The sequence below is a fragment of the Artibeus jamaicensis genome, unplaced genomic scaffold (assembly GCF_021234435.1).
Source record: "Artibeus jamaicensis isolate MK-2021 breed Jamaican fruit bat unplaced genomic scaffold, CSHL_Jam_final scaffold_537, whole genome shotgun sequence".
NCBI lineage: Eukaryota > Metazoa > Chordata > Mammalia > Chiroptera > Phyllostomidae > Artibeus > Artibeus jamaicensis.
The window spans coordinates 43,239,062-43,259,680 of NW_026522047.1; the positions used below are offsets into that span (position 1 = coordinate 43,239,062).

At 46.6% G+C, this 20,619-nt stretch overlaps 1 protein-coding gene across 3 annotated transcripts in view; it reads right to left on the bottom strand.

Moving 5' to 3' along the window:
• MLLT1 (MLLT1 super elongation complex subunit) overlaps positions 1 to 20,619 on the bottom strand; it is a 71,397-nt gene that overhangs the window by 46,048 nt on the left and 4,730 nt on the right. For 2 of the 3 annotated variants that reach the window (XM_037165195.2, XM_037165194.2), the window contains exons 2-3: positions 16,548 to 16,728; positions 8,690 to 8,772 (exon numbers count right to left, since the gene is read on the bottom strand). In XM_037165195.2, coding sequence (XP_037021090.2) covers positions 8,690 to 8,772; positions 16,548 to 16,728 — 264 coding nt within the window. Of the gene's footprint in view, positions 1 to 8,689; positions 8,773 to 16,547; positions 16,729 to 20,619 lie in introns of those variants that run through there. The other variant, XM_037165196.2, reaches the window with a different exon arrangement.

Consider the following 20,619-nt stretch of genomic DNA (forward strand, 5'->3'; position numbering starts at 1 on the left):
AACTTTCAGATGCACAGTTCAAAACACTGGTGATCAGGATGCTCACAGAACTGGTTGATTTTAGTCGCAAATTAAGAGGAACACATGAAGGCTAAACTAATTGAAATGAAGGGAAATGCACAGGAAAGCAATAGTGATGGAAAGGAAATTGGGACTCAAATCAAGGGAGTGAACCAGAAGAAAGGAAAAAATGACCAAACAGGAAAATATGAAGAAACAAGAATTCAAAAAAATGAGGAGAGGCTTAGGAACCTCCAGGACATCTTTAAACACTCCAACATCTGAATTATAGGGGTACCAGCAGGGGGAAAGGAACAGCCAACAGTGGAAAACTTATTTGAACAAATAATAAAGGAGAATTTCCCCATTCTGGCAAAGGAAATAGACTTCCAGGAAATCCAGGAAGCTCAGAGAGTCCCAAAGAAGTTGGACCCAACAAGGAACACACCAAGGCACATCATCATTACTTTAGCCAAAATTAAAATGAAGGAGAAAATCCTAGAAGCAGGAAGAGATAAGGGGACAGTCACCTACAAAGGAGTTCCCATCACACTGTCAGCGGATTTCTCAAAAGAGACCTTACAGGCAAGAAGGGGCTGGAAAGAGGTATTCCAAGTCATGAAAGGCAAGGACCTACATCCAAGGTTGCTTTATCCAGCAAAGCTTTCATTTAGAATGGAAGGACAGATAAAGTGCTTCTCAGATAAGATCAAATTCAAGGAGTTCATCATCACCAAGCCCTTATTATATGAAATGTTAAAGGGACTTATCTAAGAAAAAGATTAAAAAATATGAACAGTGAAAGGACAGCAAACTCACAGTTATTAACAACCACACCTAAAACGAAAGCAAACTAAGAGGACAGCTAGATCAGGAGCGGAAACATAGAAATGAAGATCTCATGGAGAGTTAGCGACAGGGGAGTGAGAGAAGGAGAAGGGGGGAGAAGGTACAGAAAATAAGTAACATAGACGGTAGGTAGAAAATAGATAGGGGGAGAGCAAGAATAGTATGGGAAATATAGAATCTAAAGAACTTGAGACACATGGTCATAAACTAAAGGGGGGAATGGTGGGGGTGGGGGGTGCAGGGTGGAGGGGAATGAAGGGGGGAATAGAACAACTGTAATGGCATAATCAATAAAATAAAAAATTTAAAAAAACTATAAAAGAACACAAGGCAAAGGCTTCATTACACTGAATTTGGTAGTGATTTCCTATGTATGACACAGGCAAGGCACAAGCAAGAAAAGAAAAAATAGGCAAACTGAACTTGATGAAAATTAAAAACTTTCATGCATCAAAGGACATGATTAAGAGAATGAAAAGGCAGAATGGGAGAAAATATTTACAAACCACATCTGATAAGGGGATGATATCCAGAATATAGAGGGAACTCCTAAAATTTAACAACCAAAAACAAGCACAGAACATGAACAGGTATTTCTCCAAAGAATGTGCCCAATAAGCACATAAAAAGATGCTCACTAATCACTAGAGAAATGCAAATCAAAACCACAGTGTGATACCATTCACACATTATTGTGGAAACTATCAAAAAAAGAGAGAGAAAACAATAGTTGACAGGGATGTGAAGAAATGGCCCCTTGCATGCTGTTATTAATAATGGAAAGTATTACAGCCACTGTAGCATGATGGTTCCTCAAAAATTAAAAATAGACTTGCCAGACCACTGGACAACTGCTTTTCTCCATACATACTCGAACTGAAAGAAGGATCTCAAGGAAATATCTGTTTACCCATGATCATAGCAGCATTATTCACAGTATATAAAATGTGGAAGTACCCATGATATCAAGTACCCATGATAGCTGGATAAGCAAATGTGGTCCATCTACACAGTGGAATATTATTCAGCCTTAAAAACGAATGAAGCATTGCCACACACTACAGCGCAGATGAACCTCCATAATGACTGACCAGGATGGCGCTAACAAAACAAAACAAAACCAGAAAAACTACAAGCACTGAGAAGGGCGTGGAGAAATAGGAATATTTGGATACTACCCATGAGAATATGAAATGGTGCAGCCGCTACGGAAAACAGTTCAGCAGTTCTGCAAAAAAGTTAAATGCAAATTACCATCTGCCCTGGCAATTCTACTCCCAGGTATCCATCCAAAAGAACTGTGGACAAACCCAGACTCGTATGTACACAGGCATGCTCCCAGCAGCACAATTCACAGCAACAAGTAGGTGGTACAGTCAATCTCCACTATTTGTGGATTCCATAAAACTTACTTATAACCTAAGCCAGCGCTTGTGGTTTTCACATTCATTCACAGACGTGCACCAAGTGGTGAAAACTTTGACTCACCCAACAAGCTCATTTCCAGCTGATGTCAACCGTGGTAACACTCTGCCTTCTAATTTCAGCTCTCAGACTGTAAACAAGTGTTCTCCTGATATATTTTGTGCTGTATTTCTTTTCCTTGCCTTTTTCTTGGTGATTTTGCTATGTGAAATGGCCCCAAGCATAGTGCTGAAGTGCTATCCACAGTTCCTAAGCGTAGGAATAGGAAGGCTGTGCTTACAAAGAAATTACATTTTTTCAATTTTATTTCATTTTTTAATTAATTATTTTTTTTTTAGAGAGAGGGGAAGGTAGAGAAAGGAAGAGAAACATCAATGTGTGGTTGCCTCTCATGCACCCCCTACTGAGAACCTGGCCCACAACCCAGGCATGTGCCCTGACTGGGAATTGAACCAGTGACCCTTTGCTTCACAGGCTGGCACTCAATCCACTGAGCCACACCAGCCAGGGCAGAAATTACATTTTTTATGCAAGCTTGGTTTGAGCATGAGTTACAGTGCTGTTGGCTGAGTTCAATGTTAACGAATCAACAATGTATATTAAATAAGGTACCTTTAAACAAAAATACATATAACGCAGGCTATGTATTGATTAGTTGATGAAAACACTGTGACTAGAGGCTTGTAGGAACCTATATTCTGCCTTGTAGCAATGGTCCAGTTTTCACTAATTCAATATTCATGGTGACTTTACAGAAGATGGCTTTTGTGAGTTATGAGAACCAACTATGTATCAGTTCAACAGAATATTATTCAGCCATAAAAAGGAATGAAGCCCTGACACATGCTACAGCACGGCTGAACCTCAAAAACACTACCCTGAGTGAAAGTCACCAGACACAACACAACATACACTGTATGATTCCCTTAATGTGAAATGTTTAGAACAGGTAAATCCACAGAACAGAAGCGGATTAGCGCTCACCAGAAGTGGGGGCAACGGGGAGATGATAATTTGGAAAATAGAGGGGCAGTGGTTGCACAATGTGGCGAAGGCACTAAGCGCCCATGAACTGTACACTTTAAAATGGTTAATTGTATGTTACATGAGTTTCACCTTCATAAGTAATTTTTAAAAAATAACTGTGGTCTCATAGAAAAATATTTGGTCTTTGTCCCCATTTCCTATCACAGACCTCCTAAACTCTTTGGAATTTCCTGATAGGGATGACAGGAGCATCTTTTGTTTGAATGAGGTGACTTTTTATGGGCCCCTAGACAGCTTTGGGACAGGCTGGTCCCCACAAAGGCCAAGCCTTGAGTAGAAGCTCAGAACTTTCAACCCCACCTTCCACCTCCAGGGAGGGGAGAAGGGCTGAGGATTAATCACCAACGGCCAATAATGTCATCAATTGTGTCTGTGCGATAAAGCCTTCATAAAAACCCCTAAAAAGGGGGTTTGGAGAGCTTCCAGGGAGATGAACGCATGCAGGTGCTGGGAAGGCGGTGTACCCAGAAGCTCCGCACCCCTGTCCCACACCAAGCCCCATGCATCTTTTCCACCTGGCTGTTCCTGAGTTATAGCCCCTAGAATAAATGAGTAACAGTAAGTAAAATGTTTATTAGAGTTTTGTGAGCTGTTCTAGCAAATTATGGAACCTTAGGAGGGGTTTGGGAACCCTAGTTTATAGAAAGGGAAGGAGTCCTGTGGGCTGAGTCCTTTTACTGTGGGGTCTGTAATAACTCTAAGCAGGTGGTATGAGAAGTGAATCAACTGCTGGACACCCACCACTGCCTGGAAAATCAGAGAACTGGAGAAGAGCTATTGAAAGTTAGGGTGCATTTGGTTTCAGAAGGAAAACAAACCCTTTTACTTGATTTCAGAAGTGGCGTGAGTAAAAACAGCTCAATGATGCACAAATACTTTTATAATCAGACAATGCCCTACCCCCATTTTTGCCCGTAGGAGAAAGGAGTGGTTTATCTTTTACTACATAAAAGAGTATCCTGCCAACAGGTCACACAGAAGGTATCCTCGATTAAGCTGTAGTGCCAAACCCCACGTAAAACAGAATTCCTTCACTTCACGGTCGCTGCCACCTTGAGGATCTCATCTAGTGTGGCTAAACACACCTCACACTTACAGGAGAAAACAGCCTGTAGTCATCTTTCTCCATCTCTGGAACCTCCACCTCCTTTGGACTCAAAGCTTCTGAGGCCGCTTTGTCCACTCACCTGTCTTACCCTGATTAATTGGGAAGGGGCGGCACCACTTCTGCAGCAACAATAGCAACACACACTCATGAAATGCATACTGTGCGCTGGTACTGGACCCAGTAAGGCCCAGGCCCTTCCTGTCCATCTCTGTGAATCTTCCTCACAGCCCTGAGTGGGAGACAGTTAGGAAGCCCATCTCACAGAGAGACCGAGGCCCAGCCTAAAGAAGTAACCTGTACACAGCAAATGCTACCTCCAAAATCCACTTAACCTACAGCATGGAGTAAGTCATGACTGAAAACCAAATACAACCCTTGATTACAACAGGGTAGAAAAACAATCTATGGATCCGTGCATGACGACCTTATTCCCAACACTACTCCAAACCTATACAAGCTGCTTTTTTAATGGACCACCATTCACTTTCCCACAGCTCTCTGATCTTTACAAAACTTCCACAGCAGGGACCCACATTTAGACATATGCAAAACATAACACATAAAACCACCATATTTTTTGGACTAAAAAAAGCATTTCCCCCTCCAAATTTGGGAGAAAGTGGGGGTGTGTCTTATAGTCCAAATGTAGCTTACCTGGCTTGCTGGGGGGGAGGGGGGGCAGAGGTAGAGCGGGGTCACAGGTTATTAAATATTTTACCACATTTTTTGCTTTAAAGTTTTTTTCCTATTTTTCTCCTCTAAAACCTAGGTGTGTCTTATGGTCCAATGCATCTTATAGTCCTAAAAATATGGTATAATATGTCTCTGTCACCCAGATGTCAGCAAAAACCAGAATTCATGAGCAGCTGTTGTTCTAGGTCAAGCATGTCTCAAGTGTGCATATAGGACTACACAATCTGCTGGTTCGAATCCCAGCTCTGCGACTTAGTGTGTGGCCTTCAGCCTGTGACTGAGTACCCAGGAGCTCCTCCATCCGTAGACTGGGTACATCACCTTCCTGGGGTGGGGGGCTTGTCTGGAGACAAAGCTCTCAGCACAGTAAGCTAAGAACCCACGTAGTGACTTCACTTGTAGCCCAGGCCCTTCATGTCGTGGCCCCATCTCCATGTGCTCTCAGTGCAGGCCGCCCCCCCACAACTCTGAGGACAAAACCACCACCAGGAACAGAGGACTCCAGCGAGCAGCTCTTGCCCCGTGCGAGAAAAGACACTGCAGTTCTGAGAACAGGCTCACAGTGGCACTCCAGCCCCAGCCACACCTCCTCTACAGGAACTGATCAGACAAATAAACCTAGGAACATGACCTTGTTTTGTTTTGGAAAAACCAGCCACTTGTAAACAAGGTTCAAATGAAAATACATGATGAAATTTGAAAAACCTATACCTAAAATGGGAAAATTTTGCTGTACTAAGTTATACCTCAAGAAACTAGACCAGGACAAAAACCCTCAACCCCAAACCAGCTGCTGCCACGACTGCTAGACGCTGAGGGTGGTAAGATGCACACGTGCTCCCTGTACAGGGCAGCACCCCAGACCCTCACAAAGGGACGAGACAAGTGAAGAGGAGCGTAGGGAAGACGCACACAAGCATGTGCACCACTCCAACCCCCTGCTCCCCAACCCACATAAGCAAGCCCAAGGAACATGAAATGAAAGATCCAGACACCCTTGGAAAGGCCCTCTGCCCCTCAATGCCCCAAGTGTATGTGAGGACGCTGTAGCCAGCAGGGACAAGTCCTTCGGTCAGAGGGCCACCTGCTCTGTCTCCTACCAGGACCAAGACTTAGGGGTGGAACACCTCGGAGACTTGGTATAGGAATGTCACTTAAGTCTAAAGGCCCTTTAGAGGGAGTACCTGTGTGATTCCCCACCATCCACATGAGAACGCTGAGGCACTAACATGGGCTGCATAAGCCACCACAGGGGACTGTCCCAGCTGAGGCAGCAATACCAAGCACCCTGTCTCTCTCCAATCTCCTGGGAGAATCTGAAGACCAGCAAAGATCCCCTGGGCCACAGGAAGGGGTGCTGAGACCCACTGGCCACCTCTGTGGTACCATCTAGCTTCAGCATGGTGCCACCACCTCTGGGGTAAGCTGGAGCCTTCTGTTGACCCCTGGGGACAGCAGGAAGTTGAGTGGACACTGCCAGAGCCTAGGCATGCCTCCAGGAGGGAGAGATAAGACTGCATGTCAAAAACCAGACGGGTCTCAGGGAACACAAAAGCTCAATGATATGTGGGACTCAAAACTGCTTCTAAATCTCAAAGGAACTTAATTGAAGCCCAGAGATGAGCTTAACTGGCTTCAAGGACTCCATCACCACTGCCCACCCCCAGAGAACCAATGCCAGTACAGGGTGCTGGCATTTTCCGCAAATAGACTGTCTCCTTACCACACAGGTGGCTCCTTTCATCATCCCTTTCCATGGGCTCCCAACAGGAAGCTGGAGAGACTGGTGATACCTGCCCTGGGACTGAGTTCCCAGCATCGGTTCCCCTGCCTCCACACTCCCTGGCCTGGCTTCCCTAAGCAGGTTCTTGGAAGACTGCCCCTCAAAGAGTGAAGCACCTCCTTTGAATCTCCCCCGGGTCCCCTGCTGAAAAGACACAGAGGAGCCTTTGCCTATCTATGCACATGGGCTGGCTCTGCGCTCAGTGGTGTCTGGTCACCAGGACTCTCAGACCTCGATTGCGTGACTGCCCCGGGTAACCCAGGCTTCTGAGAACTGGGCCCCTAAGGGGGGGGTCACAGTGTTGAATCCTGCTGAGCTGCATTTGCTGAAATGTCCCTCAGCTCCCAGTGGGGCAGCACACCTGAGTGCCATTCCCAAAGGTTCCTGACACCAGGTGGTTTGCAGAATAGCCCAATATAAACAAGGGACTCATTAAGGGAACGGTGGTATCCACAGGCCTCACAGGGAGCTTTTCTTCCTGAAAGACAGCAAAGCTGCCTGCAGCCAGTCTACTTATATTTGTAGAAAAGCACCCAGCAATGGCCAAGCCACCTCTGAGCTGGGAAAGGTCACCATGGCCTCCTGGTGGGGCCTCTGAGGAGGATTGGAAACAGGTTGCTAAGAAGGCTCTTTTCTTAAATTTTAATTATTAGGCTTTAAAAAAACCCAAAATTATGGTCTGAATGTGTCCCCCCAAATTCACATGTTGAAATCCTGACCCCCAAAGGAGATGGTGTCAGGAGGTGGGGCCTCTGGGAGGTGATTATGTCCTGGGGGTGGAGCCCCCATGAATGAAATTAGTGCCCTTTTAAAGGGGACCCTACAGAGCTCTCAGCCTTCCTCCATGTGAGGACACAGCAAGAAGTCTGTGACCGGGAAGAGGGGCTGACACCCTAATCTCGGACTTCCAGCCTCCATAACCATGAGCAATAAATTTGTTGTTTATAAGCTACCCAGTCTGTGGTACTTCACTATAGCAGCCCAAATGGACTAACAGTTACCAATAATAGTGTCCGGCACAAATAATACCCCTTTTTTGATGACATGTGTTTCTGTAACAAAACAATATCACACTCAAGCATACCATATGACATTTTAGGTGAACTGTTCAAACTGCTGTCCATCTTGTGCGAAACATCCATGTACCCTACCAACCACACTCAATGGTGTTACTTCTACCGGACCCTATATGTTCACTATAAATGTTCAGAGAATATACTCAGAGGAAAATAAAACAAAAACACCTTATAATCCTTCCACACCAATTATCCATTAACAGTTTTAATGTATACAGTAATTTCTTTTTTCTATAAGTAATACACACATAACTTGCATTTTCATTCAACAGTAGTAAAAACTCCCCTCTCCCACTCCAGCTCATCAAAGAGCCCATTCAGGAGGTGCACTATAACTTTATCTAGCCAATCGCCTACTGTTGGACATTTAGGAAATTCCCAGATCTGTGCCACTAGTCACAGCCCAATGACTAACCCTTTAGGACCATCCACAGATTCTAGCCCTGTCCTGGCATGTCCCTGCTGACTTGGACTGCACACACTTTCAGGCGATCCCTGGAGAGGCCACACCCACCTACCTTCAGTGTGCCCATTTTCCCAGCCCCAATCTTCCACAGGAGATGTGAATGCAACACTTTGCCCACTAGTGCTCTAGCATGGGCATCTCTGCTACCAGTAATCCCAGTATTCCATCAACCATGTGTTGGTGGTTCTACTTCCTCTTTTGTAAACTGTACATCCCTCTTGTTGGCACTTCTGGGTTCCTACCTTGTTTTTGAAGTACACCTCGATGGGCATGATGAAGCCAGCGTAACCCGACTCCTCCACTTTGTACGGGGGCTCCTTACACACTAAAAAGAAAGGGAAAATGCATCTGTCAGCTTCCTGCCCAATCAAGGCCCAGCCATCAGCAGCAGTAGGCCCTCCACCCTCTGTGCCTCCTCTCTGGGGCTCACTGGCCTTGCAGGAGCATGGCTTTTCAGGAAGCCAGCTCTCCCTATGAGTGCTGAGCCCCATGACCAATTCCATGCCAAAGGGGTCACAGGAAATCAAAGGAACAGAGCAGGAGAGAGGTGACCCTAACACAATGGTGGGAGAGTGGGAAAGGCCATGAAACTAGCTAGTGCAGAGCAGCCAGGGCTGGTCACAGGTCGCACAAGTTCAACAGACTCAGGGCAGTGAGTGTGACACTAGTCAAGTGCGAAACTCAGTGGGTCCCTGTTCTCCCCGGCAGGGCAGTCCAGACTACAGCATCTACCTCCTTCAACTGCTCACTTGCGCATGGGAACTGACACCAGGGGATGGAGATGGCCTGGTCTCAGCTGGACTTGTGGCTGGGTCCATTTTAGCACCTACCAAAAACATTCCCAAGTGTCTGAGTGACATGAACAGACTCATTAACCCCAGAAATTTTTTTAAAAAACAGTTGAAAATAAGAAGAACAGCCAAGTACAAGCAATCTCGCCCTCCAGAATGCACTGTCAATATTTTGACACACATGGTGTCATTATGCAAGAAACGTGAAAATATTGTTTTCCCACTTTGAAGAAAAAAATCAGAACAGTGCAGATCAAATCACCCTTGTCCTCCACCCCTCCGTCTCCAGAAGCAACCACTATTTGGGAGCCATGAAAAATTCTGCCAATTGTTAAAATCTTTATGTACATATGTCTATATTGGTCAGATACTTCTTAAATTGGCCAGAAATTGCGAAAAACAATACATGGAATGTAGTAAAACATGACTCTTAATTTAAAGTACTGTAAGATTTTTCTTTAAAAAACATCTTTTCATCTCTCAATATCTCATCTAATATCCTGTATCTCAAATACCTCATATGTCTCATTTAACCAAAGAAAACTGACAGGCAGGGTGGCTTTGAGTCATGAGTGGTCCTCTAGAGCAGGGCTGGCCAGACAGCTTTGTATGGACCCCAGCCCGCAGACCTCAAGGGAACAAAGAGGGACTTGTGGCTCAGGCTTGGGGAATCCGTGCTGGCCCCAGAGATGGGAGCTGTCTTAGATGGCCTAGACCCTGAATCTCTATTCTAGCCAGTCCCATTCTGCCCCTTGAAAATTCGCTGTGCATGCTGGACAGGCACCTCAAATACAGCCTGCCCCAAACCATCTACTCATCTTCTCATAACCTGCACCTCCCCCAGTGTCCCACAGCTCAGAACCCAGGCTCTCTACCACACCCCCAAAGACAGGACTCCCAGACTCTTCCCTCTCCCTCGGGTCACCTATTGCCAAGCACTATCAGGTCTATATCCAAACTGTACTGGAATGCACCCCACTGCCTAGCACCCTGTGCTTCCTGCATGCCTCACTAGCCATCCTGCTTCAGGTTCACTCCTAAACATCATCTGCATGGGCAGCAGGATGAGTACTCTGAACTGCCAACCTGACTGTCCCCTGATGGCTCCCCAGAGCCCTCAGGACCAACTCTGAGCCCCTCCAGGTGGCCTGCAGGGGGCTTTATGACCTACAGCTCCATCTCTTGCCAGCCTGACCCGAGGTCCTAAGATCCAGCCCCACTGAACCTCTCAGATCACAAATCAATTCCTCCAGGACCCCAGCTCTGAGTCCCAACCCCCATTTCCAGGTCATAGCTCCCTCCCACAGGCCTCCAGCACCCTGTGTCACTCAACCACAGGACTTCTGAGCTTACTGTGGTCATCTTTCTCAACCTCTATATCAGCTCCATCTCACTTACTGTCACATCTCTAGGGCCTGGACCAGGGCCACACCTTTTAAAAACATTCAATAAGAATTTGTCAAATATGCTAAAAGGGCCATATGCCATGCCTCCCTCAGGTTTGCCATCAAAGTAAGGAGATGGACCAGGAGCAGGAAGTGACCTGGACTGGAAGGCCAGGTCGCGGTTTGCCTCTCTCTGAGCCTCTGGACCCTGTTGGAGCAGACTGAGGGAGCAAGTGGGGTCTCTCCAGTTGCATGAGAGCTGCCTGCCTAGTGCTGTGCCCAAGCCCATCAACTATGAATACCCTACAGCCTGCCATCTGTGCCCAAGTCCAGCACGGAGCTAGGCACCTGGCAGGCACCCAAATACTTGTTCAATTAATCTGAATCTAGGAAGGAAAGTGGAAGTGGAACACACAGGAAGGGTGGCCTGTCTTCACTGCACAAACCTCCACAGCAGAAGGACACATAAAAGGCAGAGGCAAGGGAAGGGCCTGAAGATTTGCTCCCAACTCCCACCCTCCTGATCTTGTTCTTCTCACCCACCCCCAGTCTAACTCCCGTCTGCCGTCAAGGCTCTAGTCAGGGCCCATCTCCTAACAAGGTCGGACGCGGCTTCCCTCGGTCTGACTTCCAGGTCATTTACTTCTGCTGAGGGCAGTTATCTTTCCCAGAGTACACATCACACTTGATCTCCGTGTCCCTCCCAGACTATAAACCCTTTGAAGGAAGAGATCCTGCTCTGCTTCTCTCAATCTCCCTCCTTCAAAGGCCTGTCATATGACAGGCACTCTGAGGCTAAAAAATGCCTATCCTTTCAGAGATGGAGTAGAGAGAGATTAAGCAGATACCCATGGAAACCAAAGTGAAAAAAATAGGACAGGAAAAAAATACAATAAAGCCAGGAGAGTGATGAGAGGAAGAGAGTGATAGGAACAGTGGAGAAATTTCTGAAAGGCAAAAGCTGAATGAGAGCATGCTGGGCAAGGAAACAGGAAAAGGAAGCTTCAGCCCAGAACATGCCAGGGCGCACTGCAGTGGGGCAGGCAGGCTAGAGCCCAAAGTGCCAGGGGTGTGGCACCTACAGAGTCCAGGAAGGACAGGAGAGAAGCTGGAGGAGGGAAAGGGAGGAAGAGGGGAGTGATGGCTAGTGGTGGGCAAGAAGCTTGTTTATTTGTGGGGTGATGAAAATGTTCTGGAATGACAGAGTGATGATGGTTGTACAATTTTATGAATATATTAAAGGCACCAAAGAGTACACATTAAAAGAATAAATTTTATCATGTATGACTTTTATCTTAGTAAAGCAGCTATTAAAAAAAAGCCAAACTGAGAGGCAGTACTTGAACAGCAATCTTGGGGTTCATCTCACCACCCACTGCCACCCCAGGCTCAAGCAGTTTCAAGCTTCCCTCTGAGGACATCTGGGTGATTTCACGTCTCAGGAGAAGAGGAAGGTCTGGGGGAAGCTAAAGCCTATGGTGTGAAATTGGACCCAGAGTAAAGCCCTCCTCATTGAGGAAACTGGAAGTCCCATCTCCCTAAACAGAAGCCTGCTGGTCAGAAGAACCCATCCTGCTCCAAATAGTGCTCAGTAAGAGTTCCCACCTGCAGGGGCCCAACGAGACAGAAAATTCATTTAAAGACCGAAAGAAAAGCTGGGAAAAGAAAAAACAAAAACAAGAAACTAGAGTCACTGTCCGCAGGTCCAAGATATGCCCCCAAATAAAAACAGAATAATTTTAAAAAGGAAAAGAAGAGAGTAAGACAGGGCTCTTAGTACAAATGTAGTACTTAACAATTTTTTAATTCAGTGCAAAGACTAGAATAAAGCCAAGAAAATTTTCCAGAATGTAGAGCAAAAAGACATTTAAAAAAATGAGACGTGAAGAAACAATTAAGCAGATTAAACAAATGTTAACAGCAGCTAATATTTATAAAGCAACTACTGTGTGCCAGGCACTATTCTTAGCACTCGATTCATATTAATTTATTTAATTCTTACAACAATCTTGAGGCAGATACAATTGTTTCCATTTTAAAAATAAAAGATTTAGGCATAGAGAAGTTAAGTAACAAACATTCTAGGAAGAGAAAAAAGATAAAATAAATAAATGGAAAGAAACTGTCAAAGAAGTTTCTCTGACAAGATGAGAACTTTCCGGAACTAAATGAAGGACACCACAATCAAAAGACCCCAAAGCCCTGGCCGGGAAGCTCAGGTGGTTAGAGCACTGTCCCAATACACCAAGGATGCTGTCTGAGCCCCGGTCAGGGCACACACGACAATCAACCAGTGAATGCATCAATAAGTAGAACAACAGATCGATCTTTCTCTCCCTCTCTCTCAAATCAATAATTAAAAAATAATACCCCAGAAACAGTATCCTAAAAAATATCTCAAATGTTTCCGGAGAAAAAACAGGTCATCTAGCAAGAACAACCCAAATGCATCAGACTTTTCTGAAGACCATGAAGCAAATACTTTCAAAACTCTAAATGACAGTAATTGTCTAAGAGAAATAGCATACCCAACGAAACTATCACTTCAGTGTGAGAACAGAATAATGGCACTTTCAAATATACTAGGAGTCAAAGAGGTCATGTCTCACACACTTTTCTTAGAAATTTCCTAAGTAATTGATCTCTTGGGACATTACTTGAAAAATTACTCCAGGAAAACAAGAAAATAAACCAAAACATAGGGTAACAAATAAATCCCCCCAGGAGAACAGCAAAAGAACATCCCAGAGGTGGGGCAGAAGGGACGGCCTTGAGAGAAGACAATCCTGATTAGAAGAAGGGAGACAGAACCAAAATGAAATGTCCACGGGGGAGGGGGGGTGAACCCATCAATTAAGTGCAATGATTGAGTATCGAAAAAAAGTGAAGGTATAATGAAGACAATGTAATGGGAGAAAAGGAAGAAGCAAAGGGGTATTCACAAAGTCAGGGCCCAAACATGAAGCAAAGTAAACAGGGCTGAATTTTAACCAAGAATGATAAAGAAGGAACCCATGTGACCTTGACATGACCTTGAGTTTTCTCCTTTGAGTGGCTCAAAGTTCACAGAGAAGATGAATGAAATCCTGGCATCCTGACCAGCACAACAATGAACAGTCTATGAAGCCATTACTGCTTACTGATTTCCAACTTTCAGTCAATTTCTGATCCAGGAGCAAAAGTCTTGGTTTTAGTTCAACAACTTTAACACCAAGGAGAGGGTACTCAAGGAAACATTCAAGGAAAGAGGGGGTGTTCGTGTCCTCTTCCTACGCTGAAAGTCAGAAGATATGACAAAAGCTGACAGCACCCACTGTGGCCTCCCAGCACCAAGGAGAGAGCAGCACACTATGGCAAGACACAAGTCAGATGAACAAGTAATAAAAATGTGTTCAGATGGTACTAAAGAGAAAAATAAAACAGAAAAAAACCTAGAAGCATGTGCTGTTTATGTGTTTTGAGCAAAGAAACTGTAGTTTAGACCTGGCAGCCAGAGAACTTCCTAAAAAAGGTGACAGGGAGCATTTGTGGGAGATCTGAAAAGCAAGCAGGTTTTGCTCATTATTCAAAGTCACAAGACAACCACTGCAAAACGAATCACTTAACTATAAAACACTTAGAGCAGAGGATGGATAAGAGGAGTTAGGAGTTTAGTATAAAGTCTAGCCTTTCATGATGAAAAGTTAGTATTTTTTAAATTTGAAAATCAAGAAGCAAGCCAGTTCACTCCCACTAACTTCCAGTGTTCGGGAAGAACATGGAGAAGCACTAGAAAGACTGCCCATGGGGCAGCGTGACCAGTGATGACACAGGAAATGGACACTTCCCACCTGGCACATTTCTACTAAGTTTGTTCTATCTATTTGATTTTAAAGATACTTTGAAAGTACATGACCAATCATTTTAGAGCCTAGAGTCCTGTAAGAAACTCACTCACTCTTTTTAGCCTGACCCATTTTTCACTGACAACTGGCAAGGGCATAATCCAATCGAGTTTTGTTCAATACAACAAATAACTAATGAGGCATTTACTGGTTCACACATTTTGTGCAGACTTGGCAATAAGCACCATTCAACTACTAATTTAAACTCTGCCCATGAACTGACACTTTAAAAAAGTGGGCCTCACTCATCATCCATTTTCTTGGACGTTGGAGGTCAGAGACTAGGCCATTTCCATGTGACCATAAGTGGGTTACTGGGCTTCTCTGAACCTCGGTTTCCACATCTGCTTGGTAAGAATTCTGGGACGTGCCATGTTGCAGGGCTGTCATGTGCACAGCACACAGACTAGTGAGTGCTGGACAAATGCAGACCACTATTAATACCACTTCTAGGGGCTGCTTGCCTACTGACCCTGTGGGGATGAAGATGAGATCAATAGTTTAAAGGTGAATGGAAATTATCCTGGGCCTATTGGGAGACAAAGGTACAGAACGGGTGAGGGAGACGGTGAAAGAGCTGGGGTGGAAGCTGCTGGGGGGGGGGGGAGGCGGGGCCAGCTCACGAGAAACAAGTAGCCAGTCTCTACTTTGCTATCAGAGCGCAAAAGCAGCCACAGAGGACTCCCAAATGAATGGGTGTGGCTGGGTACCAAAAGAAACAGGCAGTACTACCAGACCCCCAGGCAGCTTGCTAGGCCCCGTTGAGCCTGCTTCCCCATTCATAAAATAGGGCTGTGGGGGAATAAACTGAGACCATGCAGGAAGTGCTTGATAAGTAGCACATACTACTACTACTACTGTTATTATTATTATTATTATTATTATTATTGAGACATCTACTGTTTTACAGACATCTACTGTTGTCTGCAATGTGTCTGCTCTCCTCCAAGAGGCTCAGAAAGGAAGGAGGAGAGGAGACTCAGGAGAGGAGAAATGAGAAAAAGAAACATCTGAAAGCTGATGGAAGAAACCCCCCCCAAAAAAGAGATGGCTACCGTGCCACTACGAATCTCAAGTTGCCTTCCCTTGCAAACCAGAAGTTTCTGCTTCTGTAACGTGAGTCATCTCCCCTCTAGGCCATCCATCAGCCACTTGCTGGCCCAGGTCCGGGCCTAGGCCCCCAGTGGGTCCCAGGATGTGCTCCTGCTTCTGCCTGAGGCTGTCCACACTGGCTCCCAGCTCAGCCCTGGGCCCCCAAACCCTGCACTGCAGGCAGAGGGGTCAGCAACACAGCAGTGGCTCCCCCACCCTGAAGCACTTTGCTAGCAAAAAAGTCCTTTGTGCCTTTATCAACACACCTATTCAAGAAATATTTATTGGACCTCTGTGACATATCAGGCTTCACACTGAGGACTCAGTGGTGAGAAAGGCAGACGCAGCCCCCACAGAGCTCACAAGACGGCCACCAACTATGTCCCCAAATTCCCCAGGAACTGTTCTGACCCCCACAAACGGTGAATGCCCTTTCTCCTTCCCGTCAGACTCTTTGTGGAAAATGTGAGCGAGGCACTTGTGCCCATCAGGTATTAGCCTGACAGGTGACACAGGAAAAGAAGGCATAAGAAACAAGATGTGGTGAAGTCAGCACCTTTTATGCTTTTTTCCACAAATAACCATGAATTCTTACTGTGGCATCTCGTCAAACATAGGCCCAATAAGCAATTTTCTGATTACTTATCAAGCAGACATAAATCACCCTCTTCCACCTGCTGGCCACTGACTATGCTTTCTCTGGAAGCTTCTCAGAGCTTGACTCTAAATAATGACCCAAGACACAGTCATTAACTCCTTTGGGTTTCCCCACTAGGAACTCAAGAGCTAAAGGAGAAGCAGAAGGGAGGGGGACCTTTACAGGGTCAAAGAAGGGCAGAGTGCTGGCCGGGCAACTTCTCCTTGGCATGCCAAGAGCTGCAAGCCAGAACCTCAGTGTAAACACGTCCACTGGGAAGGGGCAGGGCGGGAGGAGCAGGGGCCACTCACCACGCTTGGGCTTGGGGAAGCTGTCATGCAGCCGGAAGACCACCTTCTCCACGAAGTGCTGGATTTCACATTGCTCGGGCCCACGGACGAACACCATCCAATCATGCGTGAACCCCTCCGTGGTGGGCTTTTTGCGCAGCTGGGCCCGGTGTCCCAGCTCTAACTTGACCTGGACAGTGCACTGGTGGGAGAAAGAAGCGGGCATGCAGTCAGCACAAAGCCCAGAGCAGGAGACTGCTAACTGTCCTTGGGAACCAGGTATCACGTGCCTGCTTCACTCATCTTCTCTCCCCAGCAAGCTCAGGCCCCACAGCAAGTCTCCACCCACCCCCTCAACCTCCCCATTCCTGCCTCAGGGCCCTCTGCCTCTGGTGCTCTGCCCCTGGGCCTTCCCATGGAAGGCTCTTTCCTGTCACTGAAGTCTCAGCTGGACTGTCAGCCCCTCACAGAAGCCTTCCCCAACCACCTAATATGAAACCACCCTCTGCGCCACCCCTGTCACTCTTTGTCACACCATGCCTTAGCATTTTTCATGATCAGAACTCATCTTGCTAATGGTTTGTTCACTCTGCTCTAATGTCAGGTCCTCAGGAGTGACTCCTTGTCCAGAGTTGACATCCCCACCAAGGTCTCCCAAAACACAATGGTGCAACCCAAAGTGGTGCAATTACCTCATTCTACAGAGGAACCAAGGCTCCAAGAGTACGCTGCCAAGCAGCATACAGGAAGGGGACCAGCTGGTAGGGAGCGGGGGGCCTAGACTATGGCCCAGGTGTGCATCACCCCGGGGCCAGCTCCTGTAGCCATTCTGCCAGCTTGCCCCCCTAGTCAAGCCTCTCACTCTCCTTGATTAAAGCACTTTTATTCTCCCTTGTTCAACAAAACGCCTCCTGGAGAACAGAGATCAGTGGAGTCGTCTGAGTCACCTGCACAAATGGTGGCTCAGTTTTAGAAGCAGAACGGTGAGCACAGAAGAGTGAGCTTGAAGCCACCTGCAGCCCCAGTAGCAGGCTCCCTTCGTTAAGCTGGTGTCTGATGCTCTGCCCTGAAATGTAAGGCAGGCCATGCAGGTTACACTCCACTGGACACAAAGCCACAAAACTTCGAAGCACTGGCAACATCTTGGTGGGGGAGGGGGAAGTCAAATCACCGCCAAGGAACCTACTATAAACAGTTATCTCCTTAGTAAGAGACTCCCCAGCCTCCCGTAGACACAGCTCGACACCAAGTATCAAATGCAGGAATGACACAAAGAAAGCAGAGGCTGAGTGGATACTTGTTCCTAAGTGCTGAGATAACCAGGAGCAAGTCATGGGTGGCGTGGATGCCACACTTTCCCAAATAAAGCTCCCCTCTGATGGGCTTCCCGGCCCTCCCTTAACAGAATCACCCTCCTAGGTCCTGACCAGAAATCTCCCACTTTTCACTTTCCACCCTCTTTCTCACCCATCCCACTGATGATATGTGTCCCTATGGCCACAGTCCCTCTGTATCTGCCTCCTGTCTGCAGTTCAGCAGCCCATTCAGTGCCCACTACCACCATCCCCCCTCCTTCTTCGCCCTCTTCTTCTTGCTGCTCAGTCACTGCAGTGAAAGCAGGGCAGACAGATCCTATCTCTGGCTGTGTCACAGCTCTCCTCAGCTCTCCACACCCTCAGAATAAAGTCCAAACGCCTCAGCACACCGCCCATCTTCCACCTGTGTCTCCTCAAATCTGAGATGCTCATTATTTTTCACTTTTTAACCCTTCTGAGGTCAGCGTATCTTGCAGTCCATGTACAAGGACTGCAAGATTCAAGGTGTGTGCGCGCGCAGGCACACACACACAGCTGTTTCTAAGTCTCTAGTATGCCCAAGAGGCTCAGCACTGAGGACATACAGAAATGCCCACCAACTCCTTTCCAGCTTAGTCAGACACCAGCATCCCAACACACACAGGGAACAGCTACTCCTATCTGCCTCTGCTCCTTGTAGCCCACAGCCTAGGTGCCCTACTCATTTCCCTGCTGTCCCTTAATCCACAGCTTCAAGGCTACTTTCCCTAAAGCCCTTTCCAATCACTGTGAGTGCATACAAGCATCTCCATGATGGTACCTACTTCATTTTTGTTCCTGGGCTGACTGCTATCTCACTTACCCTTTTAACCTCTATCTTGGAACCACAGTATGTGAATCATCAACTATACTTAATGGATCAAACTAGAAGGCCTTCCTAGACCAGTGAGTTATAAGTGGTGCTTTCCAAGAGGAAGATACAATAAGGACAGTGATATGGACAGGACGGTCCTGATGTATGTACGGAAGAGCTAGCAGAGGCTCTGGGTACTTAGTGAGCACCTGTGAAAACAGGGCAGGAGTTCCCCCGGCACAGAACAGTCCCTGTGGGGCTCCTTGGGAAAAAAGCAAGGACTTGCTGGGACCTGGTCCACTGGAGGGAGGGGTGGGCATGGGGATGGAGCATTTAGACTTAACACAACAGAAATTACTGCCAAGTATAAGTAGGTGATGGATGTGAAGGCACAACATGTGAGTAAAAGGTCTTGAGTAACCTGTGTTGCCCAGGGTTCTGGGTTGAAGGCAGAAAAGGGTCAACCAAGTCCGCATGAAGGCAACGAGAGGGTGTGGCTGAAAAAGGAGGTTAACTCACACCTGAAATGGGAGAACTCAGGACCTCACTATAGAGGAAGGAGGTGAGGGGGCTCAAATAACTCTTGAGACACAGGTAGCCGGGATGCTGCTGGGATGGTGGAGGGGGTACTGGAGATATTCAAGTGGAGATACACCACCAAAAGCTAGAGACAAAGGACTAACCATCTGGATAAACATGTAAAGCTCAAATCAACCACAAGCATCTGTCTGCAGAGTGCTGCATATGGACGACGTTCAACATAAACAAACCCAGGCAGTATTTACATTATCTGGAAAGGCTGTAATCACCATATACACATCCCTGTAGGTAAGAAATAGAGTAAGAAACTTTGCCTTTTTCTCCAACCTGGTTCACAATGAAAAGTCAGAAGACAATTCCTGCATTGCTGGGAGGCTCACAGGTGGAAAACTAGTACATACTGGCAAACAACTTTCTGTTCTTGGAGTTAACTCCCATGTAACGAGATATCTCCTCGGATTCTGTTATTCCCCAACCCAGCCACCTTCCCAGCATTTCTGATTATGTGGGGTTCGTGCCCAGGGCACATGAGCAGCAAAGGAGTTATTGCGACAGAACAGAGACCACTGTTCCGTTGGTGAGGAGATAATGGAAGCACCAAAAATACCCTCCACAGGCCAAAGTAAACACACAGGAAGGTTCTGAAGCAGCAGTGGGTCAATCTCTTCAGCTGGCAGGCCATACCCAAAGCTTGCTGGATGGCATCTGTGCCCTGGGGGCTGGTGCTAAGTCAGCCTCCACACCCCACATCCTATGCCAATAACTGCATAGGATGGTGTACTCAGGAGAGGATCACTCCCCTGAATGCTGGAATCTTCTAAAAAATAAAGGGTGGAGTAACACAGATTCTGGGCTACTAAAATAGAAGTCACTAATTCAGTAAGACATTCAAGCTACACCAAACTGGAGGCGAGCAAGCTGAGCCCTGGCCAACTACTGACTTGTCATGATAATTTATTAGCATTACTAAGCCAATGCCACCTCTGAGAGTTCCATGTACTCCCTCTTCTTCCTTACTCCACCTGGACTCCTTCCCTGTCCATTAGAACCAAAGAATTGAAGCAAATCAGCTTTCTCTAGGAAGGGTACCTGGCTAAGGGGTTAGTAAATGTTGGTTAGGTTAGCCTGCCTTGGAATGAAGAATCTCACTGTTTGGCTGCATAGAGGCCCTTTGTGAGACCTCCAGAGTTAGGTGGCTGGAAGTGGCCCTGGGACTGAGCCTCGGTTACTGCCATGTCCCAACATCTTGGGTATCACTTTGCCACCCACTCTCTCAACAAAAGGGAATATTCCGTGCCTGCTTTAAAAAGGGTTAACTATTTTACTTCAAGGACATCATCCCAAAGACCTGGGGGTTGGGATGGAGCAGCACGAGGGCTCTGAGGGCCGTCTGGGGACAGTTCAC